Source organism: Stegostoma tigrinum, chromosome 14, assembly GCF_030684315.1.
Source record: "Stegostoma tigrinum isolate sSteTig4 chromosome 14, sSteTig4.hap1, whole genome shotgun sequence".
NCBI classification, from domain to species: Eukaryota; Metazoa; Chordata; class Chondrichthyes; order Orectolobiformes; family Stegostomatidae; genus Stegostoma; species Stegostoma tigrinum.
Genome location: NC_081367.1, coordinates 48049376 through 48072264, shown reverse-complemented (window position 1 = coordinate 48072264; position 22889 = coordinate 48049376). Strand labels below are relative to the sequence as shown.

The window sequence follows — 22889 nt, the reverse complement described above, 5'->3', positions numbered from 1 at the left end:
TGCTGTAATGTAGTAAATACGCTCGAAAACAAATTATCTGGTTTACTACATTGCTGCGTGTGTTTGCTGCGCAGTTTCTACGGCGTTGTTTAAATGCAATACATATTATACAAATGAATGTTTACTTGCGTGCAGCAAATTCCCATAAACAGAAATGTAATAATTACCAAATAATAATGACCCGGGAGAAGAAATCGTGTCAACTGGCTATCTTAAGAAACTGTGTTTGCACCCGAGAAACATTGTGATACAACAAAATGTGTATTTTACAAACATCCCTAATCTAATCGTATTTTGTCATTAAAGAGACCTAGTTCACTAAGAATGAGGGTCTGAAGTAGTGTCAAGAATAAACAAAATATACTTTTTCTACAATCAGCAAAAATATATTTGAGATCACAAAAAGGTTGTGGAAAAATTGGGCAAATCACGAGGAAAGGCTGTAAATCAAAACTAAAGTTGAGGAAAGAGCAGCAATACTGGGAAAGCTGAAATAAAAACAGAAAATGCTGAAAATACTTGGGTCTTACAGAATATGTGTTTAATTAGCGAGACGAGATAAAGCGGGGAATTACTATGGTTATATGAAAATGTTTCCAATAAGTATGTGAAGTAAATAATCATTTGCTAATCTTTTCCTCACTTCCTTCAGATAGTGCAAGACAGCACATCGGTTATAAACTTACCTCCTTGTGCTTCTTCTCTTTGTGGCTGCAGGCTGAGATATCATTAACCAATGCTTCCCGAAGGAGTCCCAGCTTGGACAGCTCTCACCCAATTCTGTTCTTTTGTATCTAAGCAAAACTACTCAATCATTTGTAATGGCTCCCCTTCTTGCTCCCACACCATTAACTCTGATATCCCCAAGGATCAACCTTTGTCCCCGTCTATTTCTCATCTACATACTGCCCCTCGGGGACAAGTCAGAAAGTATAGCATTAGTTTATACATTTAGATTGACAATATTCAGATCTGCCTCACCCCCAACACTCTTGGCTCCTCCACCATTGTTAAATTATAAGACCGCTTATCCAATATCCAGTGCTGAAACAGCAAAAATCTCCAATTAAACAGTGGAGAAACTGAAGCCAGGGCTTCACTCCAGACACTACTTCCTACGTCCTGACTCAATTCCTCTTCCGGCAAGCATTAGAGAGTAAGTCAGTCTGTTCATAACCTTGGCATCAGATTTAAAAATAAACTTCCAACCTCATATTTACACAATTGCAGTGAATTCCTATTTACAGCTATCACTCAACGTTACCCCTACCACAGTTTACCTGCTGTTGAAATCCTTATTCCAATACTCTCATAGCTGGTCACCCACATTCTAGTCTCTGTAAGCTGAGAAGTTATTGATAGCTTGGTTGCTCGTATCTAAACTTGCACAAGTCCTGTTCACCTGTGCTCACTGATTCTACAATGACTTCTGGGCATGCAATAAATTGATTTTAAAATGCTCACTCTTGATTTCAAAATCCTTCATGGCTTCACCTCTAATTTCTGCCACGAGTATTTGCACTCAATTCTAGCCTCAAGTATCCCAGATTTTACCATTGGTGTCTGTACCTTCAGTTGCCAGGCAATAAGCTTTAAAATTCACTCACTACTTATCCACTGCACTTCTTTTCCTTCAGGTCACCCCTGAGAAAACATGCTTCTTCTTCTGATCAGGTGATTTAATATCTCATGTGCCCTGGGATGTTAGTTTGCATTAAAGGCGCTGTTCAAGTTCTTTTACTGAAGTTGAGCATCATAGGTATGATAGAAAAACTGAGTGCAGTTCAATTATACACTTATTGGGCACATTGAAAGATGTGGCACTGCATTACAATAAGATTATTTTATATTTTGTACTGAATTAAAAAACATAACCTTTGTCATAATAACAGAAAATGTTCAGCAGATCAGGCAGCACCTGTGAAGATGGAAACCAAGTTAACATTTCAGGTCAGTTGCCTTTCATGAGAACAGCTTAAATGACCTTTGTTTCTGTCATTACAGTGCTTCCTGACCTGCTGATTACTTCTAGCATTCTTCCGTTTTTATATGAGTTTTCCAGCAGAGACAGCATTCGAAGTGCAACACCCAAAATTACAAAATCACTCATATTTTAAGTCTCAATTATTTTTAAGTAAGTTTGAAGCAAACTTTAAAAATAAACAAATTTTATATGATCAAATATGCTTACAACAGTCTGTCGAATACTAATTAATTCCTGTTTGTACACAACATGGTAACCCAAATTAAGTTTTAAATGAGTTTTTTAACCGCAAGTGTAAAAGATCCAAAATTGATTGTATCCTATAGTTTGTTTATATGGCAATGATTCTGATAAAGAATCTGTTGTAACTAAAGGGATAAAAAAGTTAAACACTGAATTTAATAATGATATAATTTACTGTTCAAATACGTTATTGAGTCAATGGAAATAACAATTAGTCCACCCCTGTGTGTTCGAGTATATTCATACTTAGAATAATTTCTCAAAAGAATTTTCAAAGAGCAGACCATTTTGGCAACAGAATGCACTGTTTCTGCCATGCTACCTGAACAAAGTGAGTTACAGTAGTATGCTATTACAGAGGGTATGACTTGAAATTGTAAGGCATGCATCAAATATGAGTGTGAAGCAAGACAAGGAGGGACCTCACTAAATGATCGTGCAGCGTTAAAAAACTCTTTTAGGAAGACATAAAAGTTTGCCAACAAACCTCTTTGGTGGAGAATCAGCAATATAATTGGATTAAATAAATTCCCAGCTCTTATACTGCTGTGCATAATTCTAGTGCAAAACCAAGAATTTGATTTCAATATCCAACCTAAAAAAAGTTAATTGAAATGATCACAATCTATTCAACTAAATAAATTATGTAAATACATTATTAACAATCCACAGTTATCCTGAGTGAGGTGTATAAGATTACGAGGGGATGGACAGGGTGGATATGAAGCTTCCCCCCTGTTGAAGCGTCAACAATCAGGGGAAAAAAATGCAGAAGCTAGCTGAAAGCAGCGTAAGGAGCACGCTGCCACACCAATGCCTCAACCACCTCCTCCAATGACCATCTTTTGCCCCAAATGTGGCTGAGCCTGCAGAAACTCCATCAGACTGTACAGCCACTCACCCTGAGATGGAACAGAATTATCCTTGTCTGCGAGGGACTGCAAATGATCAATGATGATAATGAGAGGCATCATTTTCGGTGAAGGGCAGGAACTTAGAGGGGGTTTGAGGAAGCCTTTTCAACTCAAAGGGTGATGGGAATCTGGAATGCACTGAGGTGGGAAATCTCACAACCTTTACAAAGCAGGTGGATGAGCACTTGAAATGTTATACGACTCTACATCCTTTTGCCTCCACAATACCTTTGCTATATTGATCAAAAAGTGTCAATCTACCTTGACCCACAGATTCCAAAATACCTAACTGATATCCCAATATGGTGTAGATATGACTTGAATTACACTGCATTTACGCAAATTAAAGAACATGTACCAGAATTATGCTCATTCTTCAAATATTTTCTATTTCAATCTAAAAGTACACATTGACTTGTCACATGGCATAAACTATGCCCAAATGAATCATCAGAATTATTTACACAAGATAAAATGATGACAAAACTACACACAGCTTTTAACATTTTGTTCTGGCACCAAACCTTTTTCTGAAAAAGAATAGCTGGATAATTTTCATTTGAATGCTATTCTGGAAGGTTAGCAAGCATCTGTGCCCTTTTTTTGGTTCACAATTCTCAAGATAAAATGAACAGCGAGTCATAAATGCAAAGTGCCCTCTCCACGTGAAATAGGTTGGAGACATATAAATCACCCTTAGAGCACTGTTAGTATAGGATCTATTGAATTTAAAGAACACACTGAGAATTGGAGAATGAGTACACATTGTTGAACTTAAGTTACATACCCATTCCCAAAAAATTTACTGTTGATGTTCTGTCTTCAGACTAAAGAAACTGCACAACATGGCATGTAAAATTTGAAAATACTAGAACAGACCAAATCCTACATAAGTAATAGTTCAACCAACTGTAAGTGATACCCAAGCTTTCCAAGCTGATATTGACAAATTGTAAAGAGTACTTTAGGATCTTTCTCTGTAATGATAGCTCACGGTGTCCTGCACTATGTTTCTGATAGATTGCATAACTTCAGGTTTATAAACATCAATGGGAATAAGATTAATCCTTTCTACATGATCACAATGGGTCTAATATAAAGCATGTGCAGCATAAGAAATAAAGCAAAGAGTTTTTATCTCTCAAGTATCAAACAATCCACATCATCCAAAGTGGGAAATAAAAAAAATTAAAAATCAATTATTTTAAATTGCCTATATATGAACTTACACATGCATGTATACAAAATATGTTTATGGTCTCCATTACCAAGATTTATTGTCCATTGCATAATGGTTTATTCATTCTGAAATAATTTTTCATTTTCAAACACAAAGTTCCAGTGATAACCAACTGAAATGTTTGAAACTACAATCATGCACTCAATCCCGATATACTCAGATTTTCTCTAGAAATTATTTTTCAAGTGTTCAGTTTTAGTTGTAGGCTTTTCTACCGCCTCACAACATATCAATTCAGAAGTCTGCACTGTTCTTTCTTATCTGAAAGATCACTTTACAGTCTACTCTACGTCCCCTGCACATACATACAATTCCAGTTATGTTCCAAATGGTACTGGAGATATAACAAACCTGTCCTTATGTTATTGAAACAATAGCATTATCCAAGTCAACCACTAAATCATGGCTTCCTTGTTTATTTTTGTTTACATTCACATTTTCACATTATCGGTACTTGCAAAATACTTTGATAAAATAAAATGTTTCCATTAGCCTTTTCCTCTTAAAATAGATACATACAGTTCAGTTTGATGAATTTGCAAGTATAAATTCTGGTATGATTTTAGTTGGGTAATAAAAAGAAAGTTTTTTGCGTACAAATGAAAGACAAAATTCAAAGCTGGAAATCTGAAAATAAAAACAGAAAACGTTGGAAATATACAACAGGTCAGTTAACATCCAAGAAGATAAAGACATGTTAAAATGTTCTTGGTGTATTTGTTCAGAATTGGGTTTGTTTTTTATTTTAATCTTCATTAGTTATCAGTTAACATTATGAAAATTATAAACCTGAAAACTACGGCATCCACATAAGATCATGGATAAATAGCTTTTTCAGTCTTGGGAAAATATAACTTTCATCTTAACAATAACATGCCACTATGCAAAATATTATGTTTCATAAAAAGACAAAGCTAAATCAGTTTGGGTTGCTAAGACAAATGTACTATTTGGACATAACAAAATCGTTCTGACTTACAGAATTTTTTTTTGTAAACAATTAACAATCCATTTTCTGAGCAAGTGTTTTATTTCATTTACTGAACATGGTATAATGAGGCTTCTGTAAAAGGAAACTGAAGCTTATGGATTAGAAATCAGTAGAATACTGATGGAAAAGGCACCACTGGCTGCACTACCTCAGAAAAGTATGGCCAGTTGAACAGTTGCATACAAGTTCTTGTGCAAATTCATAACACAGTTTTTGGCCCCTGTACAAATTTATGTCTTTTTTGAACATACTTTAAGAAATACAAAAAGGGAAAAGGTACAAAAATTTAATCAGAATAAATGGACTTTGTTGAGGTGGTTCCAGTGTGGACGCAGTGGCTACAATTCTTTCAGTGTTGTCTTTATCTCCTGGGTCGTCCTCAATAGCATATTTACTAAATCCAACACTTGCAGCTATGGGAGCGCATGCTATTCATCAAGTTGAATAACAGAGGTGTCCTAGATAATCCGGCATCGAAACAAACAGAAATCGGCAACAGTCAAAACCACCACATTAGTACAGCGCCAATCATAATGAACTGCACAATATTCTATCTTCTCTCTGAACCACAACCAGGCACCCAACTACCAGACTGTGGAACTGGGTCAAAAATCACACAACACCAGGTTATAGTCCAATAGATTTATTTGATGACACAAGCTTTTGGAGTCTCGCTCCTTCTTCAGGTGTCCAAAAGATTGTTGGACTATAACCTGATATCGTGCGATTTTTGACCTTGTCCATCCTAGTCCAACACTGGCATCTCCACATCAAGACTGTGGAACAACAGCTAATGTTGAACTTCAATGCATCCCATCCCAAATGCCACAGCATCATTCCATAACACACACAGATATGCCTATCAACCCACTAGGTTTGCCAAATGTTTTAATAAATGAAACACAGCTATGATGGAAGTGAAATACAATTGTACTTAGAGATGGAATACTTTAGACTCTACTGTACAAACTGCAGTGTAAGATGAAGGATTGCTCTATGGATTAAAAGAAAATGTCTCATTAGAACTTTGGAGCAAATGTTCTTTCTTTTAACCTAATCGTTCTGACGATATGTTTTTTATTTACTGTAATAAAACAGTTGACAAATTTGGGTAAAATATTCAAGTGCCTAATTCCACTATTTCAAAGGATTGCAAGTAAATGAACTCTAAGAATTCTAGCGTTCATTCACTTTCTCGAAAATATTCATTCCAATAATTCTTTCCAAAAAATTCTGCAAAAATATGAAGTCAAATATCAGAAAACAATAAGCGAAGAGACACATTTCAATTCATAGTATAATGTAAAGGCAAAATAAACCAATCTTAAATAATTTTGGACCAAATGCAAAGGATCCAATTGAAATTACTTTGAAACAGCCCAAATGCAGAACATTTAAATCATTACCTTTACATCTCTATGCTTCTGTATGCATCCCAGTGTAGATTCTAGTCTGCCGGAAATATGTATATGAATTAAGTTGGTTCTCAACTTGCTACAAGTGAAATCTCCCTTCGGAGGTAAAAACAAGATGCATAATGCATCAATTAATGCACCGAAAGATCTTGCATTGAATAATACATTACTGCTGAACAATGCTTGCTGTTACTAATCAAATTTATATTGAAAATGGAACATGTGGACTGAGCAATATGGACCAAACTTATTGGAAATGAGCGATTTTACTTACGAATCTTTCTGTTTTGGCAAAATCAGAATTCATTTGCTTTATGCTGTCTCAATGATTCCTGTTCTATTAGCAATACATCATATGTAACTTCTAATCTGTAACTAACTAACGAGAAGCAACCAATACTAAACTAATTATTTCACTAGCACCAACCATTCACTGGCAGATCACTTGTTAATTGCCTCTTCAGCAGCAATAGGTTCTACACTGTAGTAGCTAACTTGTTGAAGTTGAGATGCTGTCTGTTCTTTCGAGCTGTTCTGCTCACTGAAGATTTCGAGTGCCTGGATTAACAATGAATCATCCTCAATCTATGATTTGTGAAGTTACATGTCCTGAATGTATGTCAAACACTCAAGAGTGACAAAATTACTATTAGAACTACATGCCAAATGGTTGAATGAAATACTGTCTTGTAAAAAACAGTTTTGGAATGCTGATTTAGGCTCCTCCATTCCGTGGAAGAGGTCCTTAAGGTAACCAGCGCAAATCCTGGAATTTTGTTTAAATTAAAAAGTCATAGCTGGAAACATTTTCAGTTTCTGTAGCTGTTAGGTTGTCACGTTAGTTATTTTCTTGAATGCATCCAATAATGGCATGGGTTGATCAGCTATGCTGAGACATTGACATCCCTGAGTGAGATGGGGTTTGATGCATCGGATGGTTTATCTTCTAGAAGTGTCATAACAGCAGCAGGGTTAGCACTATGTGCAAAAATCTGTTGGATTGCTCTCCTCAAGTTCACATGCAGTCTGTTCTGAGTCAGGTAAAAGGTCTCCATGGCAATGGCCTTCATGGTTCCAGCACACAGATCCTCATACAAAGGACCAGTGTACATTCGTGAGGTCTGGAAGAGAAGCAATTTGAGAAATTACAGGACTTCTTGGCTGTCAAAACAAATACAAGATAACAACAATAAATAGGACACATTTATAAAAGTGCTTCTCTCAGAGTACATAAGCAACTCCCAGAGTTAATTTAAATACACTAGGTCCTAACCAGTCATCGGGTGAAACAAGTTTATTTCTCACATCATAATTGCTTATTTTGCAAATTACATCATATCCATGTCATCTCATTCTCAATCCTTTAATGAGGGGGAACAGTTTTTTCCTATCTACTGTACCTGGTCTCATGCCTTTTAATATCAAATCTTTTCTTTGTCTTTGCTTTTTTTTATTCATTAATGGAATGAGATCATCGTTGGCTAGACAGCATTTATTGCCTGTCCCTAATTGCCCAGAGGGCAGTTCAGAGCCAACCACTTTTCTTACAAGTGAAATGACATCTCCAGTCTATTTACATAACAGAAGTCCCTCATTCCTGGATCTACTGTCTCATAAAAAAACACTTGTTAAATTACTGGGACATAATAAGGTAAAAATCCAAGATATTTGCAGTCGTGTATTAGTGCGGATAGAAAACTGGCCAACTAATAAAAAAGAGTCAGTGGATTAAGAGGACATTTTTGGGATTGCAACCTGTAACTAGTGGAATGCCACAAGGATCAGTGTTAGATCAGGAATTATTTACAATATATATTAATGATCTGAATGAAGGAAGTGAACGTACTATTGCAGATGACAAAACAGGTGGGGAGGAAAGTATTGAGGATGACTCTTGGAGTCGACAGAGGTATATAGACAGGTTGGTGAGGGAGCAAAAATTCGGCAGATGGAATACTATGTGGGAAAATGTGAGGTTATACACATTGGCAGAAAAATTGAAAGGTCTAAATATTGTTTAGATGGGGCAAGACTGCAGAAAGCTGCAGCACAGAGGGATTTAGGAGTCCTCAGGCATGCATCACAAAAAGCTAGCATCCAAGTTCAGCACGTAATAGGCAAGGCAAATGGAATACTAACCTAAAATTGAAAGAGGTTGGAGTATAAAATCAGGGCAGACTTGCCAAAGTAGATCAAACAGTTAAGGAAGCATACAGTGTCCTATATTTTACGAATAGTGGCATACAGTAGAGGTGCAAGAAGGGCATGTTCTGTTTGTACAAGGCAATAGTCAGATTACTGGAATACTGTGAACAGTTTTGGGCCCTTGATCTAAGGAAAGATATACTGACAGAATGACCCCAGGTATGGACAAATTTTCTAATGAGGAGAGTTGGATAGGTAAGACTTGTACTTACTGGAGTTTAGAAGACTGAGAGGAGTTATAATTGAAGGATTCCTAGTTTGACAGGGTAGATGCGGCAACACAGTGACTCAGTGGTTAGCAATGCTGCCTCACAGCGTCAGGACCCAGGTTCAATTTGAGCCTTGGATAACTGTGTGTGGAGTTTACATGTTCTTCTGATGTTTGTGTCAGTTTTGGCTGGATGCTCCAGTTTCCTCTCAGTCCAAAGGCGTGCAGGTTAGGAGGATTGGCCACGCTAAATTGTCCATTGTGTGCAGTGAAATGTGGGAGCACTGAATAATGTGAGATTATGGGGATAGGGCCAGGGGCTGGGTCTCTGTGGGATGCTGTTTGGAGGGTTGGTGTTGGCTTGATGGGCCAAATGGTCTCTTTCTGCACTGTGGGAATTCTATGATTCTTGACGAGGAGAGGTTATTTCTCCTGTAGAGCAGTCTAGGATCAGAGGACATAATCTCAGAGTAAAATGTCACCCATTCAAGATACAGATGAGAATCTTTTTCTCACAAAGTATAGTAAATCTGTAAAATTCTTTACTGCAGAGGGCTGTCAAGGCTTGGTATATTCAAGGATGAAACAGATAAATTTCTAATGAAAAAAGGAATGAAGAATTATGGAAATAAAGCAGTAAAGTGGAGCTGAGGATTGTCAGATCAGTTATGATCTCATTGAATGGCAGAGCAGACTTAATGGGCCTACTTCTGTTGTCATGGCTTATGGTCTAAAGCTCTTCTTCGCTCTCATATCCTTCATAAATAGTGGGTGGCCAGAACTATACACCATATTCAAGCTAAGGTCTAACTAGTAACACAGTGTGGAGCTAGAGGAACACAGCAGGCCAGGCAGCATCAGAGGAGCAGGCAAGTTGATGTTTTGGGTCGGGACTTTTCTTCACAATTTCTCCAGCATCGGTAGTTCTTACTATTTCAAGGTATAACTGGTATCTCCTTTTCATTTTTGGCTGTCCTTTCTCAACGTCAAATGTCCTTGCCTTGGTCACCCTAGAGCTACGTTTCTGCATGGGAACTAGATCATTTGCACTTACCTCAATTAGAACCTTTAAGACCACAAGACCATAAGACATGGGAGTGGAAGTAAGGCCATTCAGCCCATCAAGTCCACTCCGCCATTTAAATCATGGCTGATGGACATTTCAACTCCACCTCCCTGCACTCTCCCTGTAGCCCTTGATTCCTTGTGAGATCAAGAATTTGTCGATCTCTGCCTTGAAGGCATCCAACATCCCGGCCTCCACTGCACTCCGTGGCAATGAATTCCACAAGCCCACCACTCTCTGGCTGAAGAAATGTCATCTCATTTCAGTTTTAAATTTACCCCCTCTAATTTTAAGCCTGTGCCCACGGGTCCTAGTCTCCCCGCCTAATGGAAACAACTTCCTAGCGTCCACCCCTTCTAAACCATACATTATCTTGTAAGTTTCTATTAGATCTCCCCTCAACTGACTAAACTCTAATGAGTACAATCCCAGGATCCCTCGCCGTTCATCATACATTAAACCTACCATTCCAGGGATCAGCCGTGTGAATCTCCGCTGGACACGCTCCAGGGCTAGTATGTCCTTCCTGAGGTTTGGGGCCCAAAATTGGACACAGTATTCTAAATGGGGCCTAACTAGAGCTTTATAAAGCCTCAGAAGCACATCGCTGCTTTTATATTCCAACCCTCTTGAGATAAACGACAACATTACATTCGCTTTCTTAATTATGGACTCTACCTACAAGTTAACCTTTAGAGAATCCTGGACCAACACTCCCAGATCCCTTTGTACTTCTGCTTTGCGAATTTTCTCACCATTTAGAAAATAGGCCATGCCTGTATTCTTTTTTCCAAAGTGCAAAACCTCACATTGAATTTCATCAGCCATTTCCTGGACCACTCTCCCAAACTGTCTAAATCTTTCTGCAGCTTCCCCACCTCTTCAGTATTACCTGCCTGTCCACCTATCTTTGTATCATCGGCAAACTTCGCCAGAATGCCCCCAGTCCCTTCATCCAAATCATTAATGTATAAGGTGAACAGCTGCGGCCCCAACACTGAACCCTGTGGGACACCACTCGTTAAACACCATGGGCCCTCACCTTGCTCAGCAGCCTCCAGTGAGGCACCATATCAAAGGCCTTTTGGAAGTCTAGATAGATAACATCTACTGGGTTTCCCTGGTCTAACATACTTGTTACCTCTTCAAAGAATTCTGACAGGTTTGTCAGGCACGATCTCCCCTTACTAAATCCATGCTGACTTGTTCTAATCTGACCCCGTACTTCCAGGAATTTAGAAATCTCATCCTTGACAATGGACTCTAAAATTTTACCAACAATCGAGGTTAGGCTAATCGGCCTATAATTTTCCATCTTTTGCCTTGATCCTTTTTTAAACAGGAGAGTTACAACAGCAATTTTCCAATCATCTGGGACTTTCCCTGGCTCCTGTGACTTTTGAAAGATCACAACCAAAGCCTCCGCTATTTCCTCAGCCACGTCCCTCAGAACTCTAGGACGTAGCCCATTGGGGCCAGGAGATTTATCCATTTTTAGATCTTTCAGCTTTTCTAGCACTGTCTCTTTTGTAATGCCTACCATACTCAACTCTGCCCCCTGGCTCTCTCTAATTGTTGGCATACTACTCATGTCTTCCACTGTGAAGACTGATGCAAAGTACTTATTAAGTTCTTCAGCTATTTCCTTATCTCCCATCACTACCCGTCCAGCATCAATTTGGAGCGGCCCAATATCTACTTTTGCCTCTCTTTAAAATAGCTACCTTGTTGCCAATGCTTGTTCTGCAAAATAAGCACCTCAAATGTTTAATTACGAGATACCTGTTTCGCAAAGTTTTATTGGTCAATCTTTAATGTACAGTATTGTAAGTATCTTACATGATTTTCCAGGAATCGTCGCACTTTGTAGAAATCTGGTAAATAGTTGTTTCTGACTACAATCTGTAACCAACGAATTCTAATTTCAGCATTCATTGAGTCGAGCAGCGCAGAGTAACTCTTTGAGAGCTTCATCATGGCCTCTGACAAGGCAAAAATAGAAAGATGTTTCGGCATTTCAACTCATCTAAATTATCTATGTTGATAGCAATATTAACAGAGCAAATAAACTTTCAGAGATGAGCAAACGAAACAGTTTATGTTGTAGTTCTATTAGTACAGTCCTCAGATCTAGACCTCATCACAGCCTTGGTCCACAAATGGAAAAAAAGAGCTGAATTCCACAGGTGAAATGAATATTAATGAATGTGACATAGGCAGCATTTGACCAAATCTTGTGTCAAGAATCACTTAACAAAAAGGAAAGTCAATGGGGATCAGGAAAAACTCTTTGCTGGATGGAGTCATTCTTAGCACAAAGGAAGGTAATTTTATCGTTGGAACCTAATCACCCCAGCCCCAGGACATCATAACTGGCGTTGCTAAGGTATTGCTTTCGCTTGCTTCATCGATGCCTTCCCTCCATTGAGATTGTAAGTAAGGATTTTTACTGATAATTGCAGAGAATTCAGTGCTATTCTCAGATACTTGTGCAATCCGTGCCTGCATTCTGCAAAGCCTGAGTGTTCACATTTGCACTGATTAATGGCAGGAAACAATCACGATACAAGAGTCAGGCAATGACTATCTTCAACAGGGCAGAATCTAACCATGTCCCTTTGACATTAAATGTATTAGTATTGTTGATTTTCCCCACCATTTAGGACTAACCATATGAGCTTTCTATATTCAATCACATGACATGGGCATTGCTGGCTGGCCATCCTGTGTTGCCTGTGAGAAGGTGGCGGTGAGCTGCCTTCTTAAACTGCTGCAGTGCACATGATGAAGGCTAACGCTCAATGCTCTTAAGGGAGGAAATTCCAGGAGTTCGACCTAGCAACAGTTAAGGACCAGCAGCAGATTTCGAGTCAGGGTGGTGAGCAACTTGGAAGGGAACTTGCAGGTGCTGGCGTTCCCATGTATCTCCTGCCCTTGGCCTTGTCCTTGTCAAGCCCTTAAGAATCCTATATATTTCAGCCAGATCACATCTCATTCTTCTAAACTCCAGTGAGTACAGTCTTAACCTGTTTAGCTATTGCTCCTAAGCTATCCCTTCATACAATGTATCATCGAGTTAAACCTTCTCTGAACTCCAATGAAATAACATCTTTCCTTAGATAATGGGACCAAAATTGCTCACCGAACTCCAGATGTGGTCTCATCAACACCTTGTACAGTTGAAGTAAGACTTCCCGACTCTCATACTTCAAGCCCCTTGAAGTAAGGGCCAACATTCCCTTGGCTTTCCTGATGACCTGCTACACCAGTGCGCTAGCTTTCTGTGTTTTGTGCACAAATACCCTCAAGTCCCTTTGTGCTGCAGATTTCTGCACTTTTTCCTTTTTTTTGTTCCTTTGTTCTCCCTTCCAAAATGAACAACTTCACATTTTCCCATATCATACCCATTTGCCAACTTTTGCCCACTTATTAATATCCCTCTGTAAACTGTTTGCATCCCTCTCGAAACTTGCCTTCCACCAATTTTGTGCCATCTGCAAATTTAGCCACAGTACATTTGCTTCCTTCCGCCAAGTATTTATACTGTAAACATCTATGGTCCAAGCACCAATCCCGTTGTAACCCATTCATTACAGGATGCCAACCTGAATATGAGCCCTTTATCCCCATTTACTGCCGGTAATAGCAACACTTATAGAAAACCTTGTGAATTTGCTGGGAAATTCAAATTATGTGCAGTTCTGCGTTCTCTAGAGTTGGATGGCTAAATGTGTAAAATTTTGAGAAACCTCTCCTGACTCCCAATATTATGATCTCTTTCAGAATATATATGTGACAACTCAGATACTTAAAGCGTCACATAAATCCTTTCCCATGTCCCTTATCAACAGCTGCAGTAAACAAAGTGCAACATGCCAAACTGCTACAGGTTTACCACAACTGAACTGTTAAATCACTAAACAAGAGAACTGGCGAGCTTAATGAAGAAAAGCTCTAAAAAGCCAATGTATTCACTTGACAACATTCCTTTTGCATGTGTCTCTTTGGAATAGTTAATATACCAAAAATATTTTTCTCATGCTCTATAGTTAAAATGTTACGTTTCAAGAATAAATCAAAATTATAACTTCTCAAATTGATAGCAAAATTATGTCTTTGCAGATTATATTCCACAGAACATTCAGTTGCCACAAGATATCACTCACTCATATTTCCCTGCAAAACTGAAAGCTGTACAAGGCTGGGCACTGCCTTCATTGTCAAATTAAGCTTAGTTATCTACCCCTTTGATCAGCTAAACATTATCACTGCCTCATGCAACTTTTCCCTGCCTAATCAGAATGCTGAAACACACATTCATCTTAAAGAAAATAAGTCTTCCTTATGATTAATAAAAGGTTTATACCACCAAAGGAGACCACCATTTGGTCCATCCTGCGCATGTCTACTCAAATAAAGTCGAAATTAAACAGTTTAATTCCCATTATCACTGAGTTTAATTAACCCATTCTTTACAGTAATAAGCATACTACTTGACTGTAGTGATTCTGTTTATAATCATGCAGGTTACACAGAAGGTAGCCTCAGTATTCATTTCTCTATTAATTATTCTCTGAACAATGCAACATCAAGTTAGAAGTTGTGTTGTTGTAACCCATGAATGATTTATGAAGGGGGAAAGCAGAAATGTTTACTGTTCAGTTTCAGAAACATGGAAAAACACTACATTAATAACATGCTTAGTGTGAAATATGATGAGATCAAAGTCACCACAAAGCAAACCTGGCAGATGTCACAGAAATCTGGGAATGAGTAGCTCTGCTTTCAGCTCTGAAGAATGAGCAGCCTGCAATGGAATGGGAAACAATCCCTCTACTTTTAATTTAGACCCTTCAACTTCTGAGAGGTCTGTGTGACTTTAGAACTCTCTGCCTCAACAGGTGGTGGAGAAAGGGTGGTGTCATTAAATATTTTTAAGGCAAAAGTAGACACTTTCTTGGTAGGCATAGGGATCAAGTGTTATCAGTGGTGGGGTAGATGAAATGTGGAATTCAAAACACAAAAAAGTTCAGCCATAATACTCCTGGTTGGAGGAGTAGGCTCAAGGGGCTAAATGACTTTCTTCTGCTCCTATTTCATATGTTTGTATACAAGTCCTATGAACTTAAAATAACCAGATGAGATTCACTTTTTGAGTTGTATTTCACAGCTAAGATGATGCTTACATTCAGCTTCCCACAAAAGTGATCAAGTTCTAAAAGTTTTGAAGTAGTAAAAGGCTTTCCACATTGATAAACCTTCCAAGTGTATTTCTAGAGAGGAGTGACCACTGAAGTATTCACAGAAGCATGACTTTCTTTCAGAGCACAATGAACAAACTTCAAATCAAAGCATTTATTTATATATGCATATTGATATGTTAGCATGAACTCTAAGAAAACAGTTGAACAAGTACGTTATCCTACCATGAGGCAGTGGAGATCTGTCTAGAAGTTTGTCCAACAGGTGAACTATTTGGAATGTTTTCCATTTAGAAATATCAACGTCAGTAATACGGTTTCCATCAAGAGTTTCTGAACTCCAGAGCTGGTACAGAGATTCCACTGGTTTAATCAAACTAGATCCCTGAGACAAATCTGGCTCCAACAATGGTGGTCCCGATGCATTCAGCCAGCGCTCAAATTCTAACCCTAAAAACAAAGAAAAATCTCCAGATGAAATTGGGCTTTGATAAAACAATTTCTTAGATCAAACAAGCAAACTATTTTCTAAAACGGTCAAGGAAAACAAAAAATCATTGTATGAGAAAGTAAGAACTGATTTAAGTGAAGTGCAGAGTTGATCTTATTTATGTGTTCTGATGCACAAATGCTTGAGGTAATGTTAAATATTAAATTGAACATTTTCCACTTTCTATCGACAATGGACTTTTGTTGAGGACTCGCCTTAAGATTTTCTAGATGGCTATTTTCTCATCTTTAATTTTACTTCCTGGTTTTCAGGAGCTCTTTTCTTTCCTTCTCACTAATTCACTTATTAGGTGATGCACTCACTTGATAACAATATGTTTTCATGTTGACACGTGCAATAGGTAAACTTGTACAGAAGCAAAATTGAGTAATCGTCAATGTCCTCAGTAATGAGCAATCTTCTATTAAAAACTTAAAAGCTCAATGTACAAGGCAAACATTAATTTCTAGGCATCACAGTATTAATATTAGCATAGGTCAACTAGGACAAGATAGCAAAACATTTCTTTTTCCTCCAACATAAGTGGCACACACTTCTACAAACAAAAAACCCATTAACCTAAACATATCCTTCACAGAGTGGTGAGGTCATAGCTAATGTGTTTCAATTGTATAGGCACAAAGTTAGAAGATTTTAAACAGCGCAGTTTACTGCTGGTCAGAGCAATTTCAAATTAAATTTAGCAGCTGATGGTGTTCATTACAATCAAAGCATCCATTACGTTTTTCTCCATATAACAGCTCTTGAACAAATATAGCATTAAGCAAGATGTTTCATGTCCATTTGCAAGGAATACATTATCTAAGTGATTTCAACTTAATTTGGCTTCTAGTAAGCTGAATATTTCTTTGTTGACCACTGAGAACTGCTACCCCTCTTTTGTAGCCTCCTTTGCCTTCCACTTAGCTTCCCTCACAATTTCCACTTTTCCCCTCACCCTCTTGAAGTCTCTTTTAGCTTTCTCCTAACAACTTGTAGCCGTCTTCCTTTCTACCATCCAACCTCTCCACCAAACTGTCTTGCACTCACTCTCATCCAGTTTCCCTAACTTCCTTTACAGTTTGTCTCTTCTTCCGCATCTCCACTGCAGTCTCTTTCTTCCTCTTGTCTATGGCAAACACAACTCCTGAAGATAGTTACCAGCCTCAGGTACCAACAACAATCCCCTCCAAACAAATGCCTGGCTGTGGCACAGTTTGGCCCTGGAACCCTGGGTCTCCACACCTCCAACTGGCCTTCACAACTCTGCACTCTGACCGCTCTTATCACACTCAGCCTTGGCAAACCATGGATACCTCTTCCCCACCCTGCAAAAAGGATTCCCTGGCAGGTCACTTACTCACCTTCCTTCTTTACGTTGCTTTCTGTATCTCCATTCACAAATCTTTGCTCCCTTGCATTTCCTGCTGATAGTGAACTTAAGGGCCAAATGGCAACAGAGATACAGGCTGTGATCGGAGGAACAGCTCCTCACTGATTCTCTCTATTCTACTTACTGAGGAGACTTTTCTCCCAGTTGATGTTTAGACTTTCTAGAATTTGCCTGTATTGTGAGCCCAGCAATCTCCTGATACAGAAATTCTAGTGGACAATGAGGTCAACTGGAAAATGTCCTTTCTCCATGACTTAACTTCATGACAAGCTGCGGCCTAATCTTAGTGCAATAAATTCCTGCTTCTACACACAAGTCTAATGGGCTTCTTAGAGACTGTCAACGCATTTCCAATGATCGGTGAACTGGGGTTGTTTTGATTTTACAATCTTCACCCATTAAATACTTAATACTCTTTTCGATGAGAGAACACCACAGCACATTTGTATAGACTATCCTACTTGAGAGTAGATTGTTTGTACCTCCATCTCAATAATAGCATTCATCAATGAGACATTTAGAATTACATGTACCAAACCTGTAATCTCCTTCATCTTTGGGAATTATTCCACAAAGATCTGAATAAAATTCATGGGGTGTATGCGTCATTGGGCAGACTAGTATTCATCTCTACCTGATCTTCAGAATGTGGGTGAGCTGCCTTCTCAAACTATTTTCATAGATCTTTCAAGCTACTGGTTTACCATGGATAAGGGATGAAATTGCTTCCTTCAGGAAACAATGCACTAGTCTTCTGCTTAACATGACTCGGGACAATGGGCTAACTTCAGCTCTTGATGTCATCAGCCACAGCCTGAAATGAGCTTGAAGTATAAAACTTCAACTTTGACATTCAATGGAAGTACCATTCTTGTGAAGAGATTCCTGGATGGTGAATGCAGTATTAGTCCATTAAGAGATCCCTTGTTCAGCATGGTTTCTTTGAACATTTCTGATATTGAAGTCTCTTCAACTTTGTTCATACGTTCTGCGTGGGGTGGAGGTGAGGTATTTTTCAGAGTAGTTACTGAGCATCTTTGGAGTGCTCTGACCAATTGGCAATCCTCTTGGGTCACTCATTCTAGTCTAAATAATTCCTACAGGAAGACTCATTGTTGCACAGTTATAACTGTTGGTAAGTAATGACAGCAACTTGATAATTGCCTCAAAAGGTTTTTGGAAACTTAAGTGACAACAAGAAAATGAAAGTACAAAAAAATAGCCTGACAATTTGACAACCTTCTTAACGCATTACTTAGACACTACTTCTTCTCCAGATCAATTAACTCTGGACATTCAGCTGATACAGGTAATTAAATGGAAAGTTGCCATCATCCTACCATACCACAAGGCTACTCTCTCATTACAGTCAGCGAAGGACAACCTGTGGTAGTTTAACCCGAGTGCCACCGTGCCTCAGGCAAGGGGAAGTGTTAAGGAGGAGACTCTTTATAGTAACCTCAGCTGATGCAGAAATTGAATCCATGCTGTTGATATTACTCTGCATCACTCACCAGCCATCCAGCAACTCGATTAACGAAACCCTCACTTGTAAATAACTAAGATTGCAAACCTGATGCACAAAACGTGTGTGTAATGTCATTTTGGCTTTAATTACATGCAATATTGTGTGTCTCAAAGTTTCTTGAATTCATCACAATCACACAAAACTAGTCAGAATAAAAATTGAGGAGAGATTCTAGCTAATGGAATTCAACCTAATTGTCAGATTTTTTCAAGTATTTAATTATCAATTTCACATCGATAAACTAAATGTCACCAATCAAAAAAATGGACACGACTGCCTTTAAGCAGACCTGCTTAATCAGTAACACAAGTTGTTAAAATAGTGACAGAAACTCAGACCAGGCGCACTGGTCTCTTCAATAGTACATTCTCTTCAAATAATACATTCCAAAAAACAGGAAAACCTGCATAAGAAAGTTGTGGAACATTATCACTGAAAATGGTTTTTATTTAGAACAAGCAACAAAAAATAATTTGCAAGTGAACATTTTTGCTCTTATCTTCCAGGACAAAGTAGTCTGCAGGCTCTCTAAGACAACAGACTCGTTTTCTTAAGTTAAAGGAAATACACTTAAAGTAAAATTCAAAGGTTGCCTGTCTACAAAAGTTGATAGCCACATGGGGCAAACCACAAACTGCTTATCTAACCCCTCAACTGAAAGATCAGATCTAAAGCATGGAATGTTGCCAATGCATTGACGCAGTTTTAAAGATGCAAAAATGAGCTATATCGGAGTGGTATAATATTCAGTTCTTTATTTAACTCAAAGTGTTCTGAAGTCACCACAAGTCTCAGAAATTAGTCTCAGCTGTAGAAGTCACTAACAGGAAATAAACATAAAGAAATAAACACAGGAAAGTAAGGTTTTATTTTTGTGTATTGCCTGCCTGTAATTTTCCTGTGAATTAAAACAAATAGGGCAAATGCCACAGGTGGTGGAGAGAGACACTGGAAGGAATTACATGATGACAAGTGAACAACTGGAAACCAGTGGGTTACTGGTCTACTGTCTAAAAGAGAACGACGAACACATTTACCTTGTAACAAAAGAATAATCCAGTATATACTTCTATTGACAGGCAATCCATAATCAGCATCAGAAATAACTGGAAACAAGTTTAAACAAAACAAGGAAAAGAAAAATGTGCTCCCTCAACATTTTGTCGTACAGTAGGCATTCCTTGTATAACAGTCAGATGTAGTGGGCAAATGTCTGCGATGGAAAAAACCTCAAATTGTACTTATAAAGATCGTCTTCAAATATTTCACCAACCTTCTTTGTTGTCCACACATTTCTCCCTGAGATCAGGAAAAAAGCCGAGGAAAAATTCTAGCAGGTCAGCTGCAACAACACTTGTAAACTTGAACTTTTCTACATAGGCCTAGGAAAAGAATTAACATTAGTGACTTGTGTCTTGTATGTTAGTCATTTATACTTCATCTAAAATGGGAACTGAATCAGTCACAGTGGACCACAGGATCCACTCTATATTTACTGCTGTGTAACTGTGATTGTGATCAGTTTCTAATGGTGACAGCCCTTGGACTCGAGGTTTTAACAGGAACAGTATTACATTTATAGGATGGATAACATGTGGCTGAATCAATGACATTATTCAACATATCTGAGGGTTCACTTCTCAATAATTTCACATTGCAAAATTGTTCAAGCAGAAAGGGCTGATAATTCATTTGTGCATTGGGCAGTTTTTCTCTGAATCAGTGGTTGGAGTACTTGTTAGGGCAATGCAGAAGACTCTTTACAGTGTTACAAATTACAGTGTTTTCTGTTAGCAATACAGGATGGTCACTATGAGATGACAGGTTTGTCTTTCAAAGTTAGTTTAAAAATAAGATGAAAAATAAAGCAAGCTGCTGACAGAACTTACTCTGAGGAAGGAGTCGAAGCACTTTGTGTCTCCACAGAGCTGTGAAAGATAGTACACAAAGCAGAATCCTTTCTCATAGGTGAAAAGATTCATTAGACTGCTGGGATTGACGCCTGCACAAGAATATAGAATAAATATCACACATATTCCTTCATATTCCTATACTGCAGCTATTCCTGATCAATGACCAAAAGAAATGTTTACTGATTAATACTTATGACTCCTTATGCAGATTAATGGATTAATAATGCTGCTTCACTGTGACAGTTGGTAAACAATATGCACATTATTGGAAAACAGACTGATTTACAACTTCTTCCTGGATTGGTTCAGAATACAAACTGGTTTACCTCAGCTGCAATACTAATCTTTGACGAGTGAGGTAATGAAAGAAAGAACAAGTTAAAACAAGCATCACAGTGCAATTATTCTACTGAATGTCTTACTTCCTCAACAATGGAGGATTGAGATCCATTAAAGATCGATGCATAAACCACTCCAATCCAAATCATCTACTGAGTGTGTTTATCAACTATGCCAGTTTAGACCTATTGTAGATCACAGGGCTGAAAGTGCCACACGTGTCCCATAGAAACTGCCAAATACCGGTGACACCTGATGAAAAAGTGCTGTATTCTGAAATCAGAGAGTTGGTTTAATTTAGCTAGTGCTTTAATAGAGCAGCTGGCTTTGTTGAAATTTAAACAGAGGTAAAATGGAGACCTGGCTCAAACTTCACTTGTAGTCTGCTGACTGGACTCTCATCTCCAAGCAGTTTCAGCTGACGATGCAGTGCTTCCAGTCGAAAAGTGGTTTCAAGACAAGTAAAAGCAGCCCCTGAAAAAGAAGGGAAACCAAATTTTTCTCCCTTAAAAAATTTTTCTTTCTTTCTGTGAGCTTTTGGAGACTTCTACACCTTCCATTATTTCTTGAATGGGTATACTGGATGGTAAAGCCTACTCCCTGCAACGTGGAACTGACCACTTGAAGCACAAAGGCACTATATGGTGGCTCATATTTGAGTTTTCCTTCCAGCTTGCAAGAAAGCACCTGCTCTCATGTCAATACATCTGATAACACAAGTTTGTTTATGAACAGTGTATGAATTCAGCTTCAGGGAATTGTCACAGCATGTACTTAAGTGCAATGGAACAACTATGTAACATCTGAAAACACAGAATTATGCTTATGAAGTTACCTGGTGGCACCAAACCTTGGTTTGCTGAAGAAAGGAAAGTTTGTTGAAGCTTTATATCTTGCTCACATCTGAATGATTCTCAAAAAATACACCATTTATACTGTATGACAGGAGATACTTATTGGTTGGCAAGTGGACTTCAATTGTCAGAGGTATTACCAGACTGAATGCAGTAGTGTACATGACGGAATTCTGACAGTGCCATAAGCTATAAGACCGGCCTTATCGGCAATTTCGTAAACAGGGCCTAAGCCATTTGTTCACCACTCAAACTCGATACCAAAATGAGGCTTTTCAAAGTTATCATTTTGATCATTTGCACCTGAAAAATATCCTCAGATTACTCGAGAGAGTAACAACACAAAAGTCTCAACAACAGGCGAAGCTAATTGTTTCATGCTGCTAATACATAGTAGCAGCTTGAGTGGTGTTTGCCATGAATAAGACATTGTCCATCAGACAAATGAATAACATGGTATATGTATATACATATGTAATGGTGTACACAGGGATAATCAGTCAAAACAATTAAGCCTCACTATCACTGTATTCATAACAAAGTGAAATTAAAACATTTCAATCTTCTCAAAATTGCTCAATTGTTCCAAACCACACTTTACAACTACAGGACCTAAACACCAAGTTTATAGTTTAAAAATTAACAATTTATTCTTAATAAAGTAACTTGAGCAAAACATAAGGGCTATGAGAAAATTTAATATCTATGATCCATATTCAATCCTTTTTTAATATAAACACTTATTTATACACTGACAGACATAGAGAGTTTGTTAAAATTGTAATTTACGAGCTTGATAACCACTTCATCAATAAATACCAGACCTTCAATAAACCCTTGGACAATGGGTTATATTACAAGCACGTACACTGCATAGCTTCCTTGATTTTCAAAGTCACCGGTCA

The 22889-nt window shown here is 38.1% G+C and overlaps 1 protein-coding gene across 2 annotated transcripts in view; it reads right to left on the bottom strand.

The window, feature by feature from the left end:
- Positions 1-4393: 4393 nt before the first annotated feature.
- Positions 4394-22889, bottom strand: part of rnpepl1 (arginyl aminopeptidase like 1) — a 58905-nt gene continuing 40409 nt past the window's right edge. Inside the window, exons 6-11 of one of the 2 annotated variants that reach the window (XM_059651124.1) lie at positions 21491-21604; positions 20768-20880; positions 20152-20260; positions 15693-15917; positions 12106-12248; positions 4394-7908 (exon numbers count right to left, since the gene is read on the bottom strand). In XM_059651124.1, the coding sequence (XP_059507107.1) occupies positions 7672-7908; positions 12106-12248; positions 15693-15917; positions 20152-20260; positions 20768-20880; positions 21491-21604 (941 nt within the window). In that variant the 3' untranslated portion in view covers positions 4394-7671. The remainder of the gene's footprint in view (positions 7909-12105; positions 12249-15692; positions 15918-20151; positions 20261-20767; positions 20881-21490; positions 21605-22889) is intronic. The other variant, XM_059651125.1, reaches the window with a different exon arrangement.